The 18,407-nt window shown below is 42.5% G+C and overlaps 1 protein-coding gene across 1 annotated transcript in view; it reads left to right on the forward strand.

Moving 5' to 3' along the window:
* ITIH5 (inter-alpha-trypsin inhibitor heavy chain 5) overlaps nucleotides 1-18,407 on the forward strand; it is a 48,825-nt gene that overhangs the window by 9,726 nt on the left and 20,692 nt on the right. Inside the window, exons 5-7 of the mRNA XM_074903523.1 lie at nucleotides 1,827-2,077; nucleotides 10,118-10,287; nucleotides 10,868-10,984. Coding sequence (XP_074759624.1) covers nucleotides 1,827-2,077; nucleotides 10,118-10,287; nucleotides 10,868-10,984 — 538 coding nt within the window. The remainder of the gene's footprint in view (nucleotides 1-1,826; nucleotides 2,078-10,117; nucleotides 10,288-10,867; nucleotides 10,985-18,407) is intronic.

Below are 18,407 nucleotides of genomic sequence, written 5' to 3' on the forward strand. Positions count from 1 at the left end.
ATTCCCATACTCCAAGTCATGTAAAATTGCACGTGGCTTTTTCTATCCCTGTTATACAACATTTTCACTTCCAAGATGATCCAGGATATACTCAAGAGGGGAAGAAATCTTGTTACTTCCTGAATAACAAGCAGGAAAATTAAGGCGCACAGAAATTCAGTGAGTTACAACTTTACAAAGTTAGTCAGTGACAGAACCACAAGCAGCCTTTTGCAGTCATGTTTACTTGTCCTTTTCTCAGTGCTTGACTGTGTTTAGTCCTCTTGGCCAAGCACTGACAGGAAGACTCATCCCTTTAATGATCTAAAAGCCTGTATGTTCACCTGAACGCACTTCTTTAGCAGCACTCTGATTTCACAGGTGCCCAAATTCCCCCAAATAGCTCTCAAAAATATGCACCGCTGGATGGATTTTGTTGCTCTGGAAAATCCTGCACTTTCCTCAGTTACTTGGGCTAGTAGCACTATTCCAACTTGAACACATGATCAGGAACAGCTAAACAGACTGATTTTCAGATCAGAGAAATGATGAACTGTGGGGGGAGAGAGGTCTGACAGAGATCTGAACTCATGAATGGTATTTGGAAGGAGAATAAGGAATTTTTATTTTCTGTCTTTCATAGACAAACTAGAGAAAATGGAATTAAATGATCAGATGTCAGATTCAAAATGGCCAAAATAAGGTATTCTTCACATAAACTGTGTTTCTTACCACTGGAAATTGTGGATGCTAAACTTACAGTGGGTTCAGAAAGTGACTAGATGAATTCATGGTAGGAAAAATCCATCAGGAACCTATAGCAAAGGATGCTGCCTCAGGATCCAGACACAGACTTGCAGAACCTGAAAGTTCTGTACTTCCCTTGAAGCACTATATTTCTCTCATCATGCCCTGTTGCATCCTTTTCTGTAGGTGATCACTACCTGTCAGTACACCACTCCAACTGTCCTAAAGTTTAACATTAAAAAAAAAATCTTTTCAGACATGTTAGAGAAATGCAAGTCTTAAATCCTTTTCATTGCTCACTGAATTTTTGAGCATGCCCAAAATCTCCTATCATTGAGTTCTGAAGTTACCCCTGCATGACATTAAAAGTTTCCATTTTCCATTGTTATGTGGCTTTTTTATTTTCCATTGACAAATAGTAGTGCCTGGCATCGTATCAGTGCCTGGTAGCTGGACACTACAGAGCACTGAATGGGCGGTGGAGCATATTAAATTAACAGAAGGGCAGCTGAAGGCAATAAAGGCTAAAGGTGGGAATTCATCTCACTTCAAACTGCCAACAGAAAGCTGACTGTCAGTTGTACACTGGGTGATTGATGTCACACTGTGGCCAGTCAGAAGAGAAGAGTCTTTCTAGAGAAGTGTCCAATGGTAGAATTGTCATAGGGGTCCTCTTTCTCCCCATTGAGTATGTAGCTATAAACAGATAATATTAGGGAGGAGGAATTAATTTGTACTTTGCTTAAGATATTGCAATGAGTCCACAGTGACAAAGTGAAAAATTAAACATGGGTCTTGTAAATCCTCTGTGTAAGAAACCAAGCGGCAGCCTTTCCTCTGGCCCTGCTCCATGTTATACACGTCTGCCATATTCCTCTCTGTAAGAAGTCATCTCATCTTTTAAGACCTTTCCTCCAGTGTAAACCTCCTGTGTTCCCAATGCTTTCACAAAGCATTATGTTTTCTTTCTTGCTGGTTTCACACATTCAGTGATAGGAATTACATTTATTAGACCAACAAAATCCAGATTCATCATTCACTGGAGGAGGTGGTGTGTGATGTGTATGGGCTGTGAAGATGTCTTTGGATTTTCCTTCCAGGGAGAATGGCTATGAGACATTCAAAGCTTCTGTCTTCATTCCTCGCAAGATGCAGGCCAGGTTCCTACTGCATTATGAAGAGCTTTTGCAAAGGCGACTGGGAAAATATGAGTATACAGTCAGCATCCGGCCCCAGCAGCTGGTGGGGAGGTTACGGGTGGAGGTGAACATCCTGGAGAACTCAGGCATAGTTTCACTGGAAGTGCCTCCCCTTCGAAACAGCAAGCATAAAGGCAATGGGAAAGTTGAAGGTAAGGAGATTTTATGGCCCATGGTTCTGTTACTTGTTGGGCCTTAATCACTTCTCAAAAACTGGACTGGCAGTGCTGGGAGTTTTCCATGACAATCTTGGATAATTGCGTAGACTGGTGTTTCATTCATTTTCCGTCTGTTCCAAATGAGGCATTAAACAAAACCCTGACATTGTGTTAAAGCAGCATTGTCTAAGATCAAGACTATATTAGAAACTAGAAAACACGTCTCACGAAGACAACAAGAAAAATGAATGCTAACACCTCGTTAGGCATGAATTATTCTGGCAAATTCCAACTATGACTTTGTTTAGAAAGATACATTTTTTGCTTTCTCTTTTTAACTCTTGCTGCACTCACTGTGTGACAGGTACCTTCCACCCCAGAGGTGGCTGCATCTGAGGGACCAGCAGGTCTCTACGCATTGCAGGCCATCAGCAACTCCTATTTAGAGATCTCTCATTCACTGGCAGGGTAATCTCCAGGTTCATGAAAGCTGGTATGACGGCTACAATGTGAAAGGGATTTCAGGATTATAAACTTGGTGAAGTTCAGTGGTGGGAATTCAGTCTGGTCATGAAGGCTAGTGGCTTTTGTTCTGTTTTCTATAGATGACTGTATCTATGTGGTATCTGTGCACAAGAATGGGAGAACATTGAAGCTTAATGAATATAGGGCTGATCCCATTCAATTCAATAGGAATTTTTTCTTCTATTGTCTTTATGAGCTTTGAACTGGACCTTCAGGCCTTGTGCTCAGCATTTGAGCAGGCTCTTCCCTGGTTCCACATCTCCTGGGAACTGTTTATTTTAAGTAAGTGAATTGTTTTTTCCATCCATCCATGCCAAGGCAGATAGGAAATCCTGCATTTTAGAACATGGGAAATTCCAAGATAAAAATCCATGTTTTGCCAAAGCATTAAGTGCAGTCTGAGTTATCTACTCTTACCCCCAACTGTCCTCGCTCACTGTTCAGACAGCGTAAAGGTAATTTTTCTAGTGTAAATTAACAGTGAGGAGCACAGGATACTGTGATTGCTACATGTTGACAAAAAACCCTCACCAAAAAAAGAGGGTGTATCTGACCTGGAAGCAAGATGTAGTGTCCTGTGGGACTTCATCCTCAGTTACTCTAAGTGAGTATGCCAGCAAAATCAGTGGAGCTATTCACATCTGCCAGGTAAAGATCCTAAAGCATGTGAACTGGAGTTTTAAACTGATTGCTCCCACTGGTTTCATCCAAATCATGGTAAAATCAAGGCTCTCAGTGTCTTGGACGAGCTTCAGGTAATTAGTCTCTCTGCTGTACATCCATGCACTGTGTGCACTCCTCATCAGGAGAGACAGGAAGCCTTTTTCACCTATTAGGCAGTATCATAGAGCGTTGTGGCATATGGTTTCCTGCAAAACATGTGGCATTGATCAAGCTTAGAGACAGAGTAAGCAGAGCAGACACACTGTTGGTCTAGTGCAGTATGGAAATTCCTATACGCAAATGACATACAGAGAAATCTCTCGTGACTTGCCATCCAAATGGCTGTCTGAGAGCACTGATCATTCTTGGCACTGTGCTTCAGATTTTAAGCAGCTCATATAAAAACAGGCCCAAGCTCTAGGATTCCATAATCCTCCCTAGCCAGTAAAATGTATATAAAATAGACGTCCCATTGCAGCATGGGCAGTGCAACTGAAGCTCAGATTTCCTGTGCTTTATCCTTGCTCAAAATTCAACTACAGATCCTTTCTATCTGGAATTGCCCTACACAGTTGGTGAAATCTGTTTGTTGTGTTGAAATCACTGCCATGGAAATCACTGAAATGCCAAACACACTTTTGGGGTCTGTCATGTGCAGTCAGGAGTGAGTTGTGTCTCTGCCAGATCAAGGCTTCATTGGTACTCAGGTAATTAATTCAGTAGGTTTTCTGAGCCTCTTCCTGATCTAAAGCAAGACAAGGAGATTAGGACGTTACCAGCAGCCAGCCAGAAAAAAAAAAAAGAATTGGCAGAGGGTCTCAGAAGGGTTTAATACAGGTCGCAGAGAAGGACAGCTTGTTTCAGATAAGAGGGATTTATTGCTTGTGACCTCTTCTGGCCAAAAAGATCAGTCATGCTCGGAGAAGACAACAGAAACTTCCTGCCTTCCTAAACAGAAATGGAAACCACATTACTCCTAGGGAGGGCAAGGCCAAGGCAAGGAGCATTTCACTTGGAAATCTACTATATTCTAGTCAGCTGTCATCTCTCAAGCTTGATCCAAAAAGCAGAAGTCATTAGATCCTTCCCGGAAAACCTTCTTGCTCATATGACACCTAAAGACCCGAGAGCATGAGATATGCACATCCAGTGGGATCTCCAGGGAAGGCTATGGGTTTTTAAGTGAAAGACAGGTGAATTGCGAGTCTTACATTTAAAGAGTAGCTGCGTGGCAGACAGTCTGCAAACTGGGAGTAAACCAGGAAAAAGACAGTGTCTGGTCTCTTCTTGGATTCCTGTGGCTCAAAGCTCTCCAGTATCACTTGACTGGAGACCATGGTAGCAATCTAGTAAGTAACTGGCCAGCAAAGGATGCCAGACCAGGTGCTGCCATACTGTGTTATTTGTGTTGCCCCAAATGAGAGGTCATGGCTTGAAAAAATGACCAAATAAGCAACGGAGGCCTGCACACTGGAAAATGGTACTGCCTGACAGGTTTGATTTTCAGTATGTTGTGAAAACTCTCTTCCTCAATTTCTTATGTCTGTAGTGTCTCACTGTTAATGAAAAAAAAAAAGTGAGATTTTGATAAGTATTAATAAATTACCTTGAAAGTATTGGGTGAAACATGTGTTGTGACATCAAATAATCAGTTAAATGGCATTCTGAGTAATATGTCCAAAGCGCCACCAACCTGAAACCATTGTTGAGGATGTGAGGATGGATGTAGCTTCACAAGTCAGTTGGTAGATACTTTTGACTCTGACTGACCTGGTTAAGAAACTATATTCTTACATTCATTTTCTGAGTATGGATCCTGAAGATCCAATGTACGATAGGCAAATGAAATTGAAAACCTAATATGTTTGGCTTTGGAGTCATCCACAGCTCCAGAGAAGCACCAACAGTGATTGATGTTCATAACTGAAATGGCAACCTGTTGTGGCAATAAATGTTTTTAGCAAAACTAATGAAAAAAATAACATAAGTTTAGATGACCAAAAGTGGAGGAATGACTGATCTGCCTTTGTTTTGTGGACTAATCCTCTTTCATATATTTGCAGTGCTGTCTACATGCAATCCATAGAGCCAATCAATGTACCGTGCAGGACACATAGGAGAAAAAAACAATTTCTCTGTTTAATGGTCATTCAGGATTTACACTTTTGACTCCAGTCAAACTGCTAGCATCCATACAGTCTGTGATGAACAAAAGAGATAAAACTTAAAGACCTATAGACAGAAGATGTCCTTTGATGAGAAAGAGTGAAGAAAACCTTTTTTTGACATTTACAAAACAGTGCAGAAATCACAGCTGTAGGAGCAGAAGCAGTAGAATCCTGTTCTGCTTGGGTTTGGCTGTAGGGGCCCAAGATACAAAGACTGGACTTGTTTCCACAAATTTCCAGTGATTTATGAAAAGTAAACCTGTGCTTTGCTGTAGATAGAGGCTGTTGGAAAGTCCTGCATATATCCTCTCTGAATATGGAGCAGAGACAATGCGATGACAGGTCTTTCCAGGATATTTCCTTTGACAGTGACGTCTGCACACACAGCTCCAACTGGGATTTGTATTTGTCTCAAAGGAAGATATTAACTATGTGAGTTTTGGAAGGTGATCTTTTGACACATGCAGTTGTTGTCTTCTGTCTCATACACACTCCAAAACAGGAGACATTGAGGCCAGTGATCCTGGCCTTCTCTGGTGACCTCAGAATGGAGCCATTTTCTGAATGATGACCCAGCATCCTCTGGGGTGACTGTCCTCATCCTTTTCCTCCAGCACAGCGGTATGACAACTAGTCATGGACTTGGGCAGGGAGATATTAGGCTGGTTGAGAATGACTATTTCTCTTCAAAGTCATAGGTTTCAGAAAGGTTTTTATTTCTTATCACGGTTGTCTAGAATTTTCCAAGTGCAGAGAATGAACTTTGCATTTGAGCTCTAATCCTGACTCTTGCCAGTCTCCAAAATAATTTAGGTTTAACTATTCATCATGTGAGGACTAGAGTTTTATGTGAAAAATGCTTTTTCCTGCTCTGTTTACTTCTTTAGCTGAATTTGGTGGAAAGTTTGTCTAAAGACCCTGTTAACTACCTCAGTGTGAGCACAGACCAGCTCACATCTTTGGAGCTCATCCATGCTCTGTACTCTTCAATATCTCATAGATTTTCCTCTCTCAGTCACTTGTTTGAAAAGAACTGGGCCAATAAACAGAGGAGAGTTATTGTGATCCAGATATCAAGTGCTGCCTGAAAAACAAACCTGGGGGAAGACATAGTAACTGTATTCAGATATATAAAAGGCTGTTGCAAGGAGGAAAAGAATACTGTACTTACTGTGTCAATAACAGAAAGAACAAGAAGTCGTGGGTTTATAAGCCGGAAAGAAAAATGTAAATTAGACATTGAAGATGTCTAACAGTGAAAAAGTGAAGCTCTGGAAAGGACTGGCAAGGGCAGGTACTGAGTTTCCATTACTGGAGATCTGGAGTGTTTCCAGACCATGTCATAAAACCACGTAGGAAGGGATTTGGTCTGGAAACATGGGATGAATTAGATAACCTGCCTTGCAGACCTGATTTCTATTTTTTCTAGGGGAAAAAAAAGCATATTTTGGACCTTTTCTATCAGACTGTTTTTTGGTTTTAATCTCCATCCTGGATATGGGAGAGGAGTGGTTATGAAGAAGATGGGAGAGCTTCCTCAGCTATTCTTGTCACTGACAATGGCTGTACTGAGGCAGCCTTGGAAACCTCCTGCCCAGGGATTCCTAAAGCACTGTCTGTGTTACAGAGAATGACATTTCTCACCTCCAAAGAGTGTTTTGAGGAGTAATAGAGGAATGTAATGTTATCCACATGATCCCATCTAGAGTCCACAGCGCTTGACAAAACTGGATACATGTGATTATGCCCATTTAACAGGTGGGAAAACTGAGGCATGGAGTGGTTACCTAACTCAGCTAATTTCAGGTGGTCAGAGTTCATAGAAATGCTAGGGCTAGAACTCATACTGTTGTGGTGCACAGCATATTCTGCTCACCAATCAATGTACTTATGGCAGAGAAACACAGAACTGAAGTCCAAAGGCCACAGACACGGATTTACCTGTGCAGTGGGTATAAGGAGAGAGCTTCTGTTCCCAGTGTGAGACTATCACTAACCCTGCGGTGATGTGGTCAGGCATCTAACCGACAACACTGCTTGCTTTTCAGCAGTTGAGGAGAAATTATGTGAAACCTCCAAACAGATAAGAAAATATAAATGAACTGTTAAGCTATTTCTATGAATTCTGGGCATTTCCCACACACTGGCAGTTAAATAGGATCTTGGAAGTAATAGAAGACAGATGGAAAATCCAGGAAGGCCAATACAAGCAAATCTGATGCCTTGTGTATTAAAAACATATTACATCTGTTGATTCATCAGATCAGAGGGCAGCTATAAAAGTAAAAACAAATCAAGATGGAGGTAAAAGCTTATAGATCTGTTGATTTATGACTTATCTTTGCATGGGGAAATCTGAACTGTACACAGATTTAGGAATAAATCTCAAAGCTCTGAGTAATAATTTTATAAGCCCCCTCTAAGATCTGACACTAGTGTCCTTAAGTGACTTCAACCTATTGGCTGTGACCTCTCTTTCTGTTTCTGTCAGGATGGGTGGATTGGAGTTGGCTTAGTCAGAGAAGCCACAGAGTAAGTTCTTGACTTAACTGAAACTTAGCAACATTTACCATTCAAACTCCTTTGGTCAAGACTTTTGCTGATCAGTTTGTTTCACGTTCCAGGTCCTCCAACTACAATTTATTTGTATAGAAATTTGGCCTGTGAGGAAACTCTTCACTGCCTCAGTAATATGGTCTTGTGAATTCTCTATTCAAATGAACTCACAGAGAGCTATAAAAGTAAAGCCAAATCAACATAGAAGTAACATCCTAGTGTGCTATGGATTTATGACTCTTACTTTCATTCCTTTGCCTAGAGAAGTCTAGATTATACGTAGCACTTTGGAGTAAATGTCACAGCTTTGGCTAACCATTTTATAAACCCACAAGAACCTTAGTCCCAGCATTTCTATGGATTTCGACCTGTGGGAAGTCAGGTGAGTTAGGCAACCACTTCATGCCTCTGTTTTCCCACTTGTTAAGTGGACATAAACATATGTGTCTGAGTTGGTAAATCACTGTGGGATCTGGATTTGAGATGGATTGTGTTCAATGTTGCATGCAGATGTCACATTGCATTCTTCTAATGATGCTCAAAGGATTTCACAGAGGTGGAGAAGTGCCACTCCTCCTTATATAGACAGTGTTATAGGAAGCTCTGAAGAGGAGCTTTCCAAGACAACCTGCACCTTGCCACGGTGATCAGTATTGCTAATGGGGTATAGCACTTAATCAAAATAATCCTAAATCAGATGTCTGTGTCTGGCCAGATGTATCACACCCTTATCTCCTCTGACACTCTTGACCTGATCTCCATTGAGCATAGAAATTTTCTAGGAGACATAGGTACTTGCATTGTGAACACCTAAACAGGAACTGAATCTCACCTATCTTTTCCCTGCCATACCACAGAATTCTTGGGCTTTGGCAAGCATTTGAGACCCCCACCCCACAGTAAAATTAAGCAGCTCATTCCCACCAATTTTAATCAACACATGAGCAGGTATAATAGAACTTCTGTGCCTCAGATGAGTGTTGGAATAATCACTGTGAGAGTTGAAGCACCCAAGAAGAACATCACTTGAGAATCTATTTTGGTGTTTTCAATAGATAGTTAGTATAAGGGGGAAAGCTCTCAACATCTGGGGAGGTTCAAAGCCAAATCTGACCTTTGGTCAGTCTCATGTCAGGGTTCTTGCAGAGTTCAGTGGGAGTGAACATTTGGCACACGGAAAGAGAGTAAGGTGCCATTTTGGTCACACAGGGAGACAACAAGAAATCTCCATATCCCTCAACTTTAGGAAATGAGCACAGCTAACAAGACAAGCAGAGGTTCCTTCAGGGTGACTCAGACCTAAATTATTGTCTTTCCCTGAGATGCCCTCTGAAAGGCACATGTCTCTTTATTGACTCAGGAATGGTTCTAGGAGGTTTGGGTGAGTTACATCTCAGGGGTGCAGTCTGCATGACTGCACCAGCAAGTGTTGGATTTTGTCTCAGTCAGTAAAACTGAAATTGCAGCGACTATACTGACAACTCTTTGCTGAACATAAAGGCAGCTAAGATGACTTGTTCAGATGTAGACATTACACATAAGACGCTTGTCAGATCAAGCCATTAATTAGTCATATCAATCCCACCTCACATGCCTACAGTGCATCTGAACAAGTCACCTCAAGAACTCCTTAAAATCAATAGGGAGAAATCTGCAGTATGATTCATCTAATCCTAGAGGAAATGTTTAAACAGGCCAAATGAATCATACTTGCATTGACCGGCAGGATCTTATGTATAGGATCTGTATTCTAGATGTCTAGGGTTGGCTGGAATGAATACCACACATGTGTCTGAAGTTGTGCGTACATTATTTACAGAAAGCAGTTAACAGTCACACAGTCTGTATCTGGCTTTTGAGTTCAGTGACCCCCCAAACAGAAGCGAGCACAGGAATTTTTCCTAAACATTTGTATCCCTGATAACATTGCAATGTTGCATTCACTTTAGACTTAGAGGGGTGGGGTTCTTAAATTCTTATTTTGTCACTGGTGAGCTGAATGTTTAATCCCAGTATGTAACTATGCCAGTTGACCTGACTCTATGGTAATACTGTGTGTGCTGTGCTTAGACATCTGTGAGACAATGGGAAAAACGTGTAATACTATGGTTTTATCTTACAGGTGATGTTTCTCCTCCTCCTTCTACTGTAGTTGGACATACGAAAACCTTAGCTAAAGTTACATTCAATCCCAGTGTTGTTGAGCAAACCAGGATTGCCCGAAATGGCATTTTGGGAGACTTCATAATTAGATACGATGTCAACAGGGAGCTGAGTGTTGGGGACATTCAGGTACTGTACACATGACTCATCTTTTCTGCTTTATTAACTATAACTAAAATGGTTCAATTGTCTTGCATGCTCCAAATGTCCTAGAAAATGTTTTCCAAGTGAAGGCTACTTCTCCATCTTGTAAGAACTATCCAAAATAAAACCAGGTGGTTGGCAGCCACAAGATGAACTTAAAACCCATAGGTGCCTACCTCACTGAGTTTCTCTTTTGCATCTGCTTTTCAGTTTCTCAATATACTGGCTGTACATATCTGGATACAAGGCCACTTCCCCAAGTGCATGTTGTGGTTCTGATCCCTGGGTACATATGTTACATCCTTACTGCGTTTGGAAGGAAACCCCAATGTCCATCATGGAAGGAGATGTGGAGAGCTCCAGCAGGCTCCCCCAGTCTGGATAAACAGGAGACCAAGATTAAGAGGGATACCAAGGAGTGCTCATATCCTCCAATGTAGACACAGACACTGAAAGCAGGATCAGATGTGCCCAACCAAATATCTCATAATGATGTGTGTGGAATATTGTGGAATATCATAATCATGATCTGCCTTTGATTCCTGACTTCCTTGCTCTCCCACAGATTCTTAATGGGTATTTCGTGCACTACTTCGCCCCCACAGATCTTCCTCCGTTGCCAAAGAATGTCGTATTTGTGCTTGACAGCAGTGCTTCCATGGTGGGAACAAAACTGAAACAGGTGAGGCCCCTGCATTTATTATAGACTGGTTGGCTGTAAGGTTGCAGAGAGCTTGGTTCAGGCTTTGTCTCACCAGATGGGTTCTTCTGCAAAACGTTTTCTATGTCTGAGGTGAGAGGTGGCTCTGGAGGCACCTCAAGGTGAGATGATTAATCTGCAATGAGAAATTATCATGTTAATGGGAGTGAGATGGGAACAAGAAGAGCAGAGGACTTCATCTCTCTCTAAAAAAGGTCAGCGCTGTAAAAACAGCAAGGATGCTGCAGATAGGACTGTCCTGGGCAGTTCTGTTCTGGGCAGTTTGAAGAGAGGCAGAATAGGGAGAATTCCCAGCAAAGTGCATTCAGCAGACCATTGTATCCATCTTAACAGCAGAGACAAGGTACTGCTGTCTTTAAATTACCTTGGCAAAACCCTTAGCAATGTATAACCCAGTGTGTTCTGTTGAAACTACTTGAGAACCTGAGTCTTTCAGCACAAATCTCAGACATTTTTCCAGAGCACAGATCTTAACATGAGCCAACATACCAAGATGGAGGGCACATCATCAATACTTAAAATTGACCTTTGACATGGAGGGTTCAGGCTGGTGCCTAAATGTTTTTGCTTCTTCAGTTCTCTGAGCTGGACAGATGGAAACTATCTCCAGTTCAGAAGCCAAGTAGTTGGCTTGGGAGGGCACCATGCCTGGGGGAGTATATTGTTTCTGTCAGCACAGTATTATCAGTCTAAACTAGAAGCAGAGATGAATTAAGACTTCAATTCTGTTCTGAATGATTTGACAAGTATATCTCAGGTCTGCACTCACACTGAAGAGGCAAGTCCAGTTTCCATTTCATATACCTGTGCAGAAAAGGAGATAAGTCCTGGCAGGGCTAGTATTGTTTCCTTCTATTTGAAGACTTGCCCCACAGGCATGAGATATGGAGAAGCTAGTTGGCTTCTCTCTGCTGGTTGGCCACATCTTTACCTTCTCCTTTCTTACCACGGCTGAGCTAATGACACTTTCCCATAGGCTGACACCAAGACGGGGCAGTTTCAGCTTGTGTGGATGGTGTGCTGTTGTAACTCTACTAGAATGACTGAAGGCCAGTGTCCTGGACTTGTATCTTGGCCAGTTAAGGAGCTCTAGTTAGTCCATTCAACCTCCTTGGTTGCCTGCTTTGAACATGGTGATATTTCTGCAAAGTGTGGTTGAGAGACTTTTTTTCCCTTGGCCACCAACACTAGCCCAGGTGTCCTTGACAAACACAGACCATGGTCATTCAGTGACAGTTCTCTGTCTTTGAACGAGGACATTGCGGGTATATATGCCTTGCTGCTAAAACTTTACTATCTGGTTTCAATGGTGATCATAAATCTTAATTTAGAAGCTGTGTCCCCTATTAAGTCAAATTAATGCCACTGTGAGCTAAAATGGAGTATGTCTTTTATAGCTCCTAATTATCTTCCCCAGTGATTGGAGTAGCAGAGAGTTGTTAACAAACATACCGAGTTTGCTGAATGAGGTCTTGAATGAAGATGCCTTTGAATCTTTACAAATTCTTGTGTACAGAGCCTGGCTCTTGGCTTTCTGTTATCCTTCTGCTGAAACATGTCTGCCTTGCCTTGCAAAATAAACAGACACTGCACAAATGCACCCAGTCCTGTGTGCTGAAAGCAGACAGTCAGTGATACAGCATGGAACCGGGGTGATTAAGACTCCAAAAGGCTTTGGTGCTGTTGTGAGCTGTGCAAGTAGTGCCTTAGGTCAGCAGATTAACCTTGCACTATCAAAGCTTTTATTCTCCTCCTGAGCCTGTTAGTGTTTCTTTTTCATATACTTATAAGAAACAACAAGGGTTAACCCTTCAAGGTCTACTTCCTAGCCTAGTCAGCTCCTACTGCTAAACATACATCAATCTTGGGCTAATTAGCTACAAATAGTTGCCTCTTTAGCCTGAAGTGAGAGAAGTGCCTAGCCAGAGCCTTTGTTGTAGGTGTACCCAACTTTTTGCCTATTATCTCAGTATAGTCTTTTTATGGAGAACCAGTGGTAGATTATGGAGGAGCGCTGTGTGCAGGAAGCACTTACCTTCCTCTGATATCAACTGCTCCACAAAATAGCACTTTATGGAATTTTGACCTAAATCATAAAAAAACCCACACAGGTTAGTCAAGGACATACCAAAATCTAAGACTGGCTGAAACATACGCCTCTTTCGGGACAGTAAGAAAGTGTAGTCTGTCACAGCCATGACCCATGTCTGTTCAGTGGCCTTTTTAGCCAATTGTTGTTGTTATTAAGATGTTTGTTAAATTACAGACACGTCCCCTGGTGGCAGGATACATCTGAGCAGAGGAAATGCCTCTTCTTTTCTCTCGGACCCTTGCAGCTGTGGTGATCTATGGTGGTGTGTAGAGAGCTGGGAATTCCCATGGGATTGCCTTTCCTCATTTCTCTCTACTGAGTCACATGCAAGATCAGCTAAAAATACAGTCAGAACTTGTGAACGAGTGCTCTTGCAGGTCAGCTGCAGTAACTGTGGCAAAGGACAGTTTTTAGGGTTGTATAAGTAAGGATGAGAAACATCAACTATGGACGATTTTCTATAGGAGCTTGAGATTTTGTACTCCTCAGTCACACGCCTTTGTGAAGTAAATTGCAAAGGGACTTGAATGAGATCAGGATTTCATGCATCCTGCAGTTCCCACAATCTAAGTGTGAGTCATTTCTCTTTTCCTCTCCCAAGGTTTTCCTTTTCCTATATGAATTTTCATCTGTTTGTGCCATCCTTTTCTTCCTGAGATATCTCAGTCTCTTTGAAGAAACAAGGTGTCCAGATGCAGTTGCAAACACATGTAGTGAGACTGGATGATCAGTTTAAATCAAATCATTAAGACTCTTGAGACACTCCCCTCACTGAGACATATACTAGCTTTGTGGGGAAAATCAGCTAATGTACATATTCCTCCTGCAGTTTGCACAGCCTCTGAACTCTGGTGATGTCTAGCAGACTCAGATGTGTTAAGCAGTCTACCTCCACTGACAATCTGGGCCTTCAAGACAGTCATCTTCTAGCCCCGGCAGCGAGATAAAGTTCAGGAAGAGAGAACTCTTGAAGCATGATGATAAAAAAATTCATGTGTTCAAGACTTTGCACATCATTACTGCTGTCCCACTGGCAAGGAAAATACTGGTCTTGTCCTCATGAGGTTTGTTCTTTCATTTACAAAGAGACAGTAAGCTCTGTGCAGAATAGTTGCTTTTAACAGGAGCCAGAAGAGCCTGGGGAACAGGTTATATCTGCAAGGTTTACTGGAAAGCAAAATGATTTACCCTTTGGGCAGTCTGACCTGCTGATTTTTATGATAGCTTTGTCCAGGTGGGGGACACAGCAGTTTTACACTGGTATAAGCAGGAGAAAGAGGGGCCAGTTATAGGTTCACCACTTTGTGATTACCATGATTATCCCCAGCTTCACTAAACATGCTGAAAAAGGACCTTTATCAGCCTGCAATTCAGTGTTATAGAACAAGTATGTTCCAAACTATTAATGTGTCCACAAGAGGATGGATTTGCAAATATTTTGCAGACATGCAGTAAAATGTAGTTGTTTTAACCACAGATTCACTTCACCTTACCTTTCCCACAGGCAGTAAATGCCCACACACTCAGTTAAACAGTTGGCTACACCGCAAGCCTGGCAACTTGTCAATAGTAGTGTGCCAGACTGTAATTTTCTTTGAGGTTAATTGCTCTAGGAGGAACTCAGCTGAAGCTGGGACCTGCTGCGTATTTGCAAGTGCTTCAGTTTATTTGCTTGTGTCCATCCAAGGGGCACTGTTGGTACCCTTGATCTGTGACCCACACTGTCTGAGCCCTTCTGAGGGCCTTACACACACATATCCCTAAACCTCTGTGCCTCAGCACACAGAACCCCTCAGAGCAGTTGCAGGGTGGTGAGAGAGCAAACAAGCACCTGAACACTAGATGTTCTCACTCCAAACTCCACTGACTTCTCTTGGTTGCTGCAGAGCTGGCTGTGGGCCTGTTGACTCCTAGTCCTACCTTAAATCACCAGGGGACTTTGGAAAAAACACCAATTCTAGTTACAGCCTTTAATGAGTTTAAAGCTGCTGTGAAGAGGAAAGATTTGTCAGCTTTTGCATTTCTATTGGAAAGCAACAACCTGAGTGAAGGCAGAAGAACTGTATGCAGTGTCTCCAGGGAGGACAACTGTGTGCAGCTGCCTCCTACCAACAGCAGTGGCATCTCAGTCCTCTCTGTAGATGTGAATACAGAATATAGGAACTACTACAGTAAATAAAATGTCTGATCCATATAGTCTTTAATTGCCCAGCTTCCAAGACAGATGCAAGTATTTGTCATGCAGCAAAATATTCTGCCTTTCCCAAATTATAAAATCTATAAATAATGACAGGGTCATACAGAGAAACAAATAACCTTCAGAGCAAGATGTCCTTCAGGACAAGGAGCATCTGCTTCTGGTCTCAGGACTAACAGCCAATATACCCCCAGCTATTTGCTCCCTGATGAGGCAGTAGTAGAGACAGAATTTCACAGAAAGACCCCAGCCTACCTATAAATGGCAAGTCCTTTAACTGAGGTCAGAGTAAGTAGGATACAAAGGCAAGTGCAGAGTTTGGCATGGAAGTGCTGCTGAGACTTGAACTGGAACCCCATGAAGACACTGAGAGTTCTCCCAAAAGGGTTTCAGTGCAACCTTTGCTGAATTCATCAAAAGATGACCTGAAAACAGGTGCTACTGAAGCAGCAGACACAGCCTAGTGATCACTAGTCAAGTCCACAGTAAAAAGAGACAATATCAAGCTAGGCAGTCAGTCCATAGATCAGGGTCACTAAGGTCTGTAACCAGGCATAGGTGTATCAGAGCTCAAGACAGCTCCAGCATAGCTCTTAGCCTGAGAATCAGACTAGGACTAAAGGCTTAGGTTGGAGCTTAAATGGGCAGGAGTGTGGGTGGAGGCCCCAGGTGGAGCTGGTCAGAGCCATTAAAGCCTATTAGTATGCTTAAGGCCCTGGCATATATATATATAAGTCTGTGACGCTACAGAGCTGGCTTTCTTTAGTAGTCCTTTCTAAGCCATAATTGTGTTTTTTGCAGTTGTTGGCACAATACCTGGAAGCCACATCTGGCTTCTGTTCATGTTTTCATCATGGATCAGTTATGTTGACTTAGGTAGGTTATTTTCTTTGTCTGTGCTTGTCTCTTTGCAGAGTCTTGTGTTTTTAGCTGGTAAACCTATGGCTGGGCTTACAGCTGTATAAGATCCCTCAAGTCTGAAAAACATCTGATGTTTGCCAAAACTTAAGCTATTAATCTAACATTGCTTGCGACAACACTGCTATTTCCGAGTAAATACCCCTTCACCCTAATGTGGGGTCTGTGCTACACATTGGTCAACTGGGACAGTCTTTTTCTAACTGTGACAAGAAATTGAAGCTCAGAAGTGCTTGTGGGACCTCATGTGGAAGCCTGCTGGAGTGAGGTCTTCCATGTTATATTACTGTATGAAGTCATCAAACTGTGTTGATAGGCAGTTCTGACTTGGAGGTCCACATGATATAATTTGAGGTCCCTTAGGAATGAGGGACATGATAGTATCTGTGTCAGGAGAGAGATTTTTGCTTGGATAGTTACCCCTGATGTAGTGACTTCATCTCCAGAACATCTGCTCTCTCCTTTGCAGGGTTTTGGGCAAAGACTTGTTATGTGCTCATGTCTGAGGATGGAAGTGGGTAGAGGAAGGGTTAGAGGGAGAGACATGCAGGAGGGAGTGGGGATCCTGGAGCTGGAGATGCTGGGGGGATTTGGAAATGGGGAAAATCAGAAGGGGGACAGATGGCAGTCTCGTAGGTGGGAAAACAGGCAAGTCTGCTTTTTTTTAAAGAACAATTTAGTGCTCTGGTATTGTTTAATGCCTACCCTGAGTAGAAGCACTGGGTCTTTGCTCCAACCAACCATCATCACCATCCTTCACTGGAGATGAAAATGGGGAAGTTGCATCTAAAAGTCAGAAGTATTACAGTTGAAGGGAAAAGGGCCAGGGCTATAAGAGGAGGTGATGACAGAGTCACAGCCTCTGCAGAGGGATAACAGATACTTCATCTCTGTGGAAGTACAGCAGTCCTTTTCATGGAGAAATAACACCACTTCCCTGAGTTGGAATGGCACAATCTCTCCTTGGTGAAACAGCACAGATCTTTTCTGCATGGAGAGGAAACATCTCTCTGTGAAGGAGCAGTGCGTCTTGCCTCGCAGGTTACATGCAGAGGTAGAATGTTCTGAGAAGGATCTAGAAAGCTTCAAACCTGTCAGACTTCCAACTGCTGAGGCACCCACTGTGAGAGAGTGGCTGCATGATGAGGAATGGAGGCTAGTCAGTATGAAAAGCATAGTGACCTATGTCTCAGCCTAACTTTTGCTGCATAACACAGCAGCTAATGGTTGCTGAAATTGAGGAGATGTGCTGTGGACAGCCTCTTGGGCATGTCAGTTCTGTTGGTAGCTGATCTGTGTGACAGGGAATGAAGATTTTTTTGGAACAGTTTTCACACGCTGGGACTAACTCTATCTTCTGAGGAAGGGTATAGGGAGAGACATCAAGCTCTGGCATTGAGGGCATGGGGCCCTTTTCCCTTGGTGCTGACCTTTTTGCAGCTAGCTCTATGGAAATTGTTTGTCATGCTGACAGGGTGAGGGTTTGAGTGTCTGGCATGTTATGGGATGTGATCCCACTTAAATTGAGCTAAGCACAAAACAAGAATGTGGCCTTCATACACTGCTGTGTCAGTCTGGCTGTCTGCCCGGGTGGGCCCGTTGTTTCCAGTAGGGTTATTTCAGTGTGGCACTGTGGGGCAGCCTTTAAACTTTTCCCTTTGACTTACTGTACAGAAATGTTCACTGCTCCAACTGTAATCCATACTGCATTGTTGGTAAGAACTTGAAGTAATGATGCTTGGTGCTGATAAGAACTCCTTAAATCTTTGTGTAGGCATTTATTTATATCCTCAACGCTGCAGTGAGATTGCAAAGACTGAGCATCTACTGTGCCATCTGGGCACAGGAAACTCCAGTTCCTGAAAAATCAGATCATCTTGCAGTTTTTCATGTATTTATCCTCACCATGCTGCTGGGTGCTAGAGAAGTGAGTTACCCCAACGGATAGCTTAACTTGTCCACATGCCTGAAGACAGTTTTATCTTCCACTGAGCAGAAATCCAGTGCTTAAATGCCCTGCACATATGGGGAACTAAGTGATTTATTCAATGTTAAGTGGAAAAACTTTTTTAGAAAAGGCAATATAAGCAGTTGCTCCAAATGATGGAGTGTTTATTTTGCAGCATGGGAAACCACAAAGCAGCTTTTCCTAAGGACATGTAGGGAGTCAGCAGTGT

This window comes from Athene noctua, chromosome 3 (genome assembly GCF_965140245.1).
Source record: "Athene noctua chromosome 3, bAthNoc1.hap1.1, whole genome shotgun sequence".
Lineage (NCBI taxonomy): Eukaryota > Metazoa > Chordata > Aves > Strigiformes > Strigidae > Athene > Athene noctua.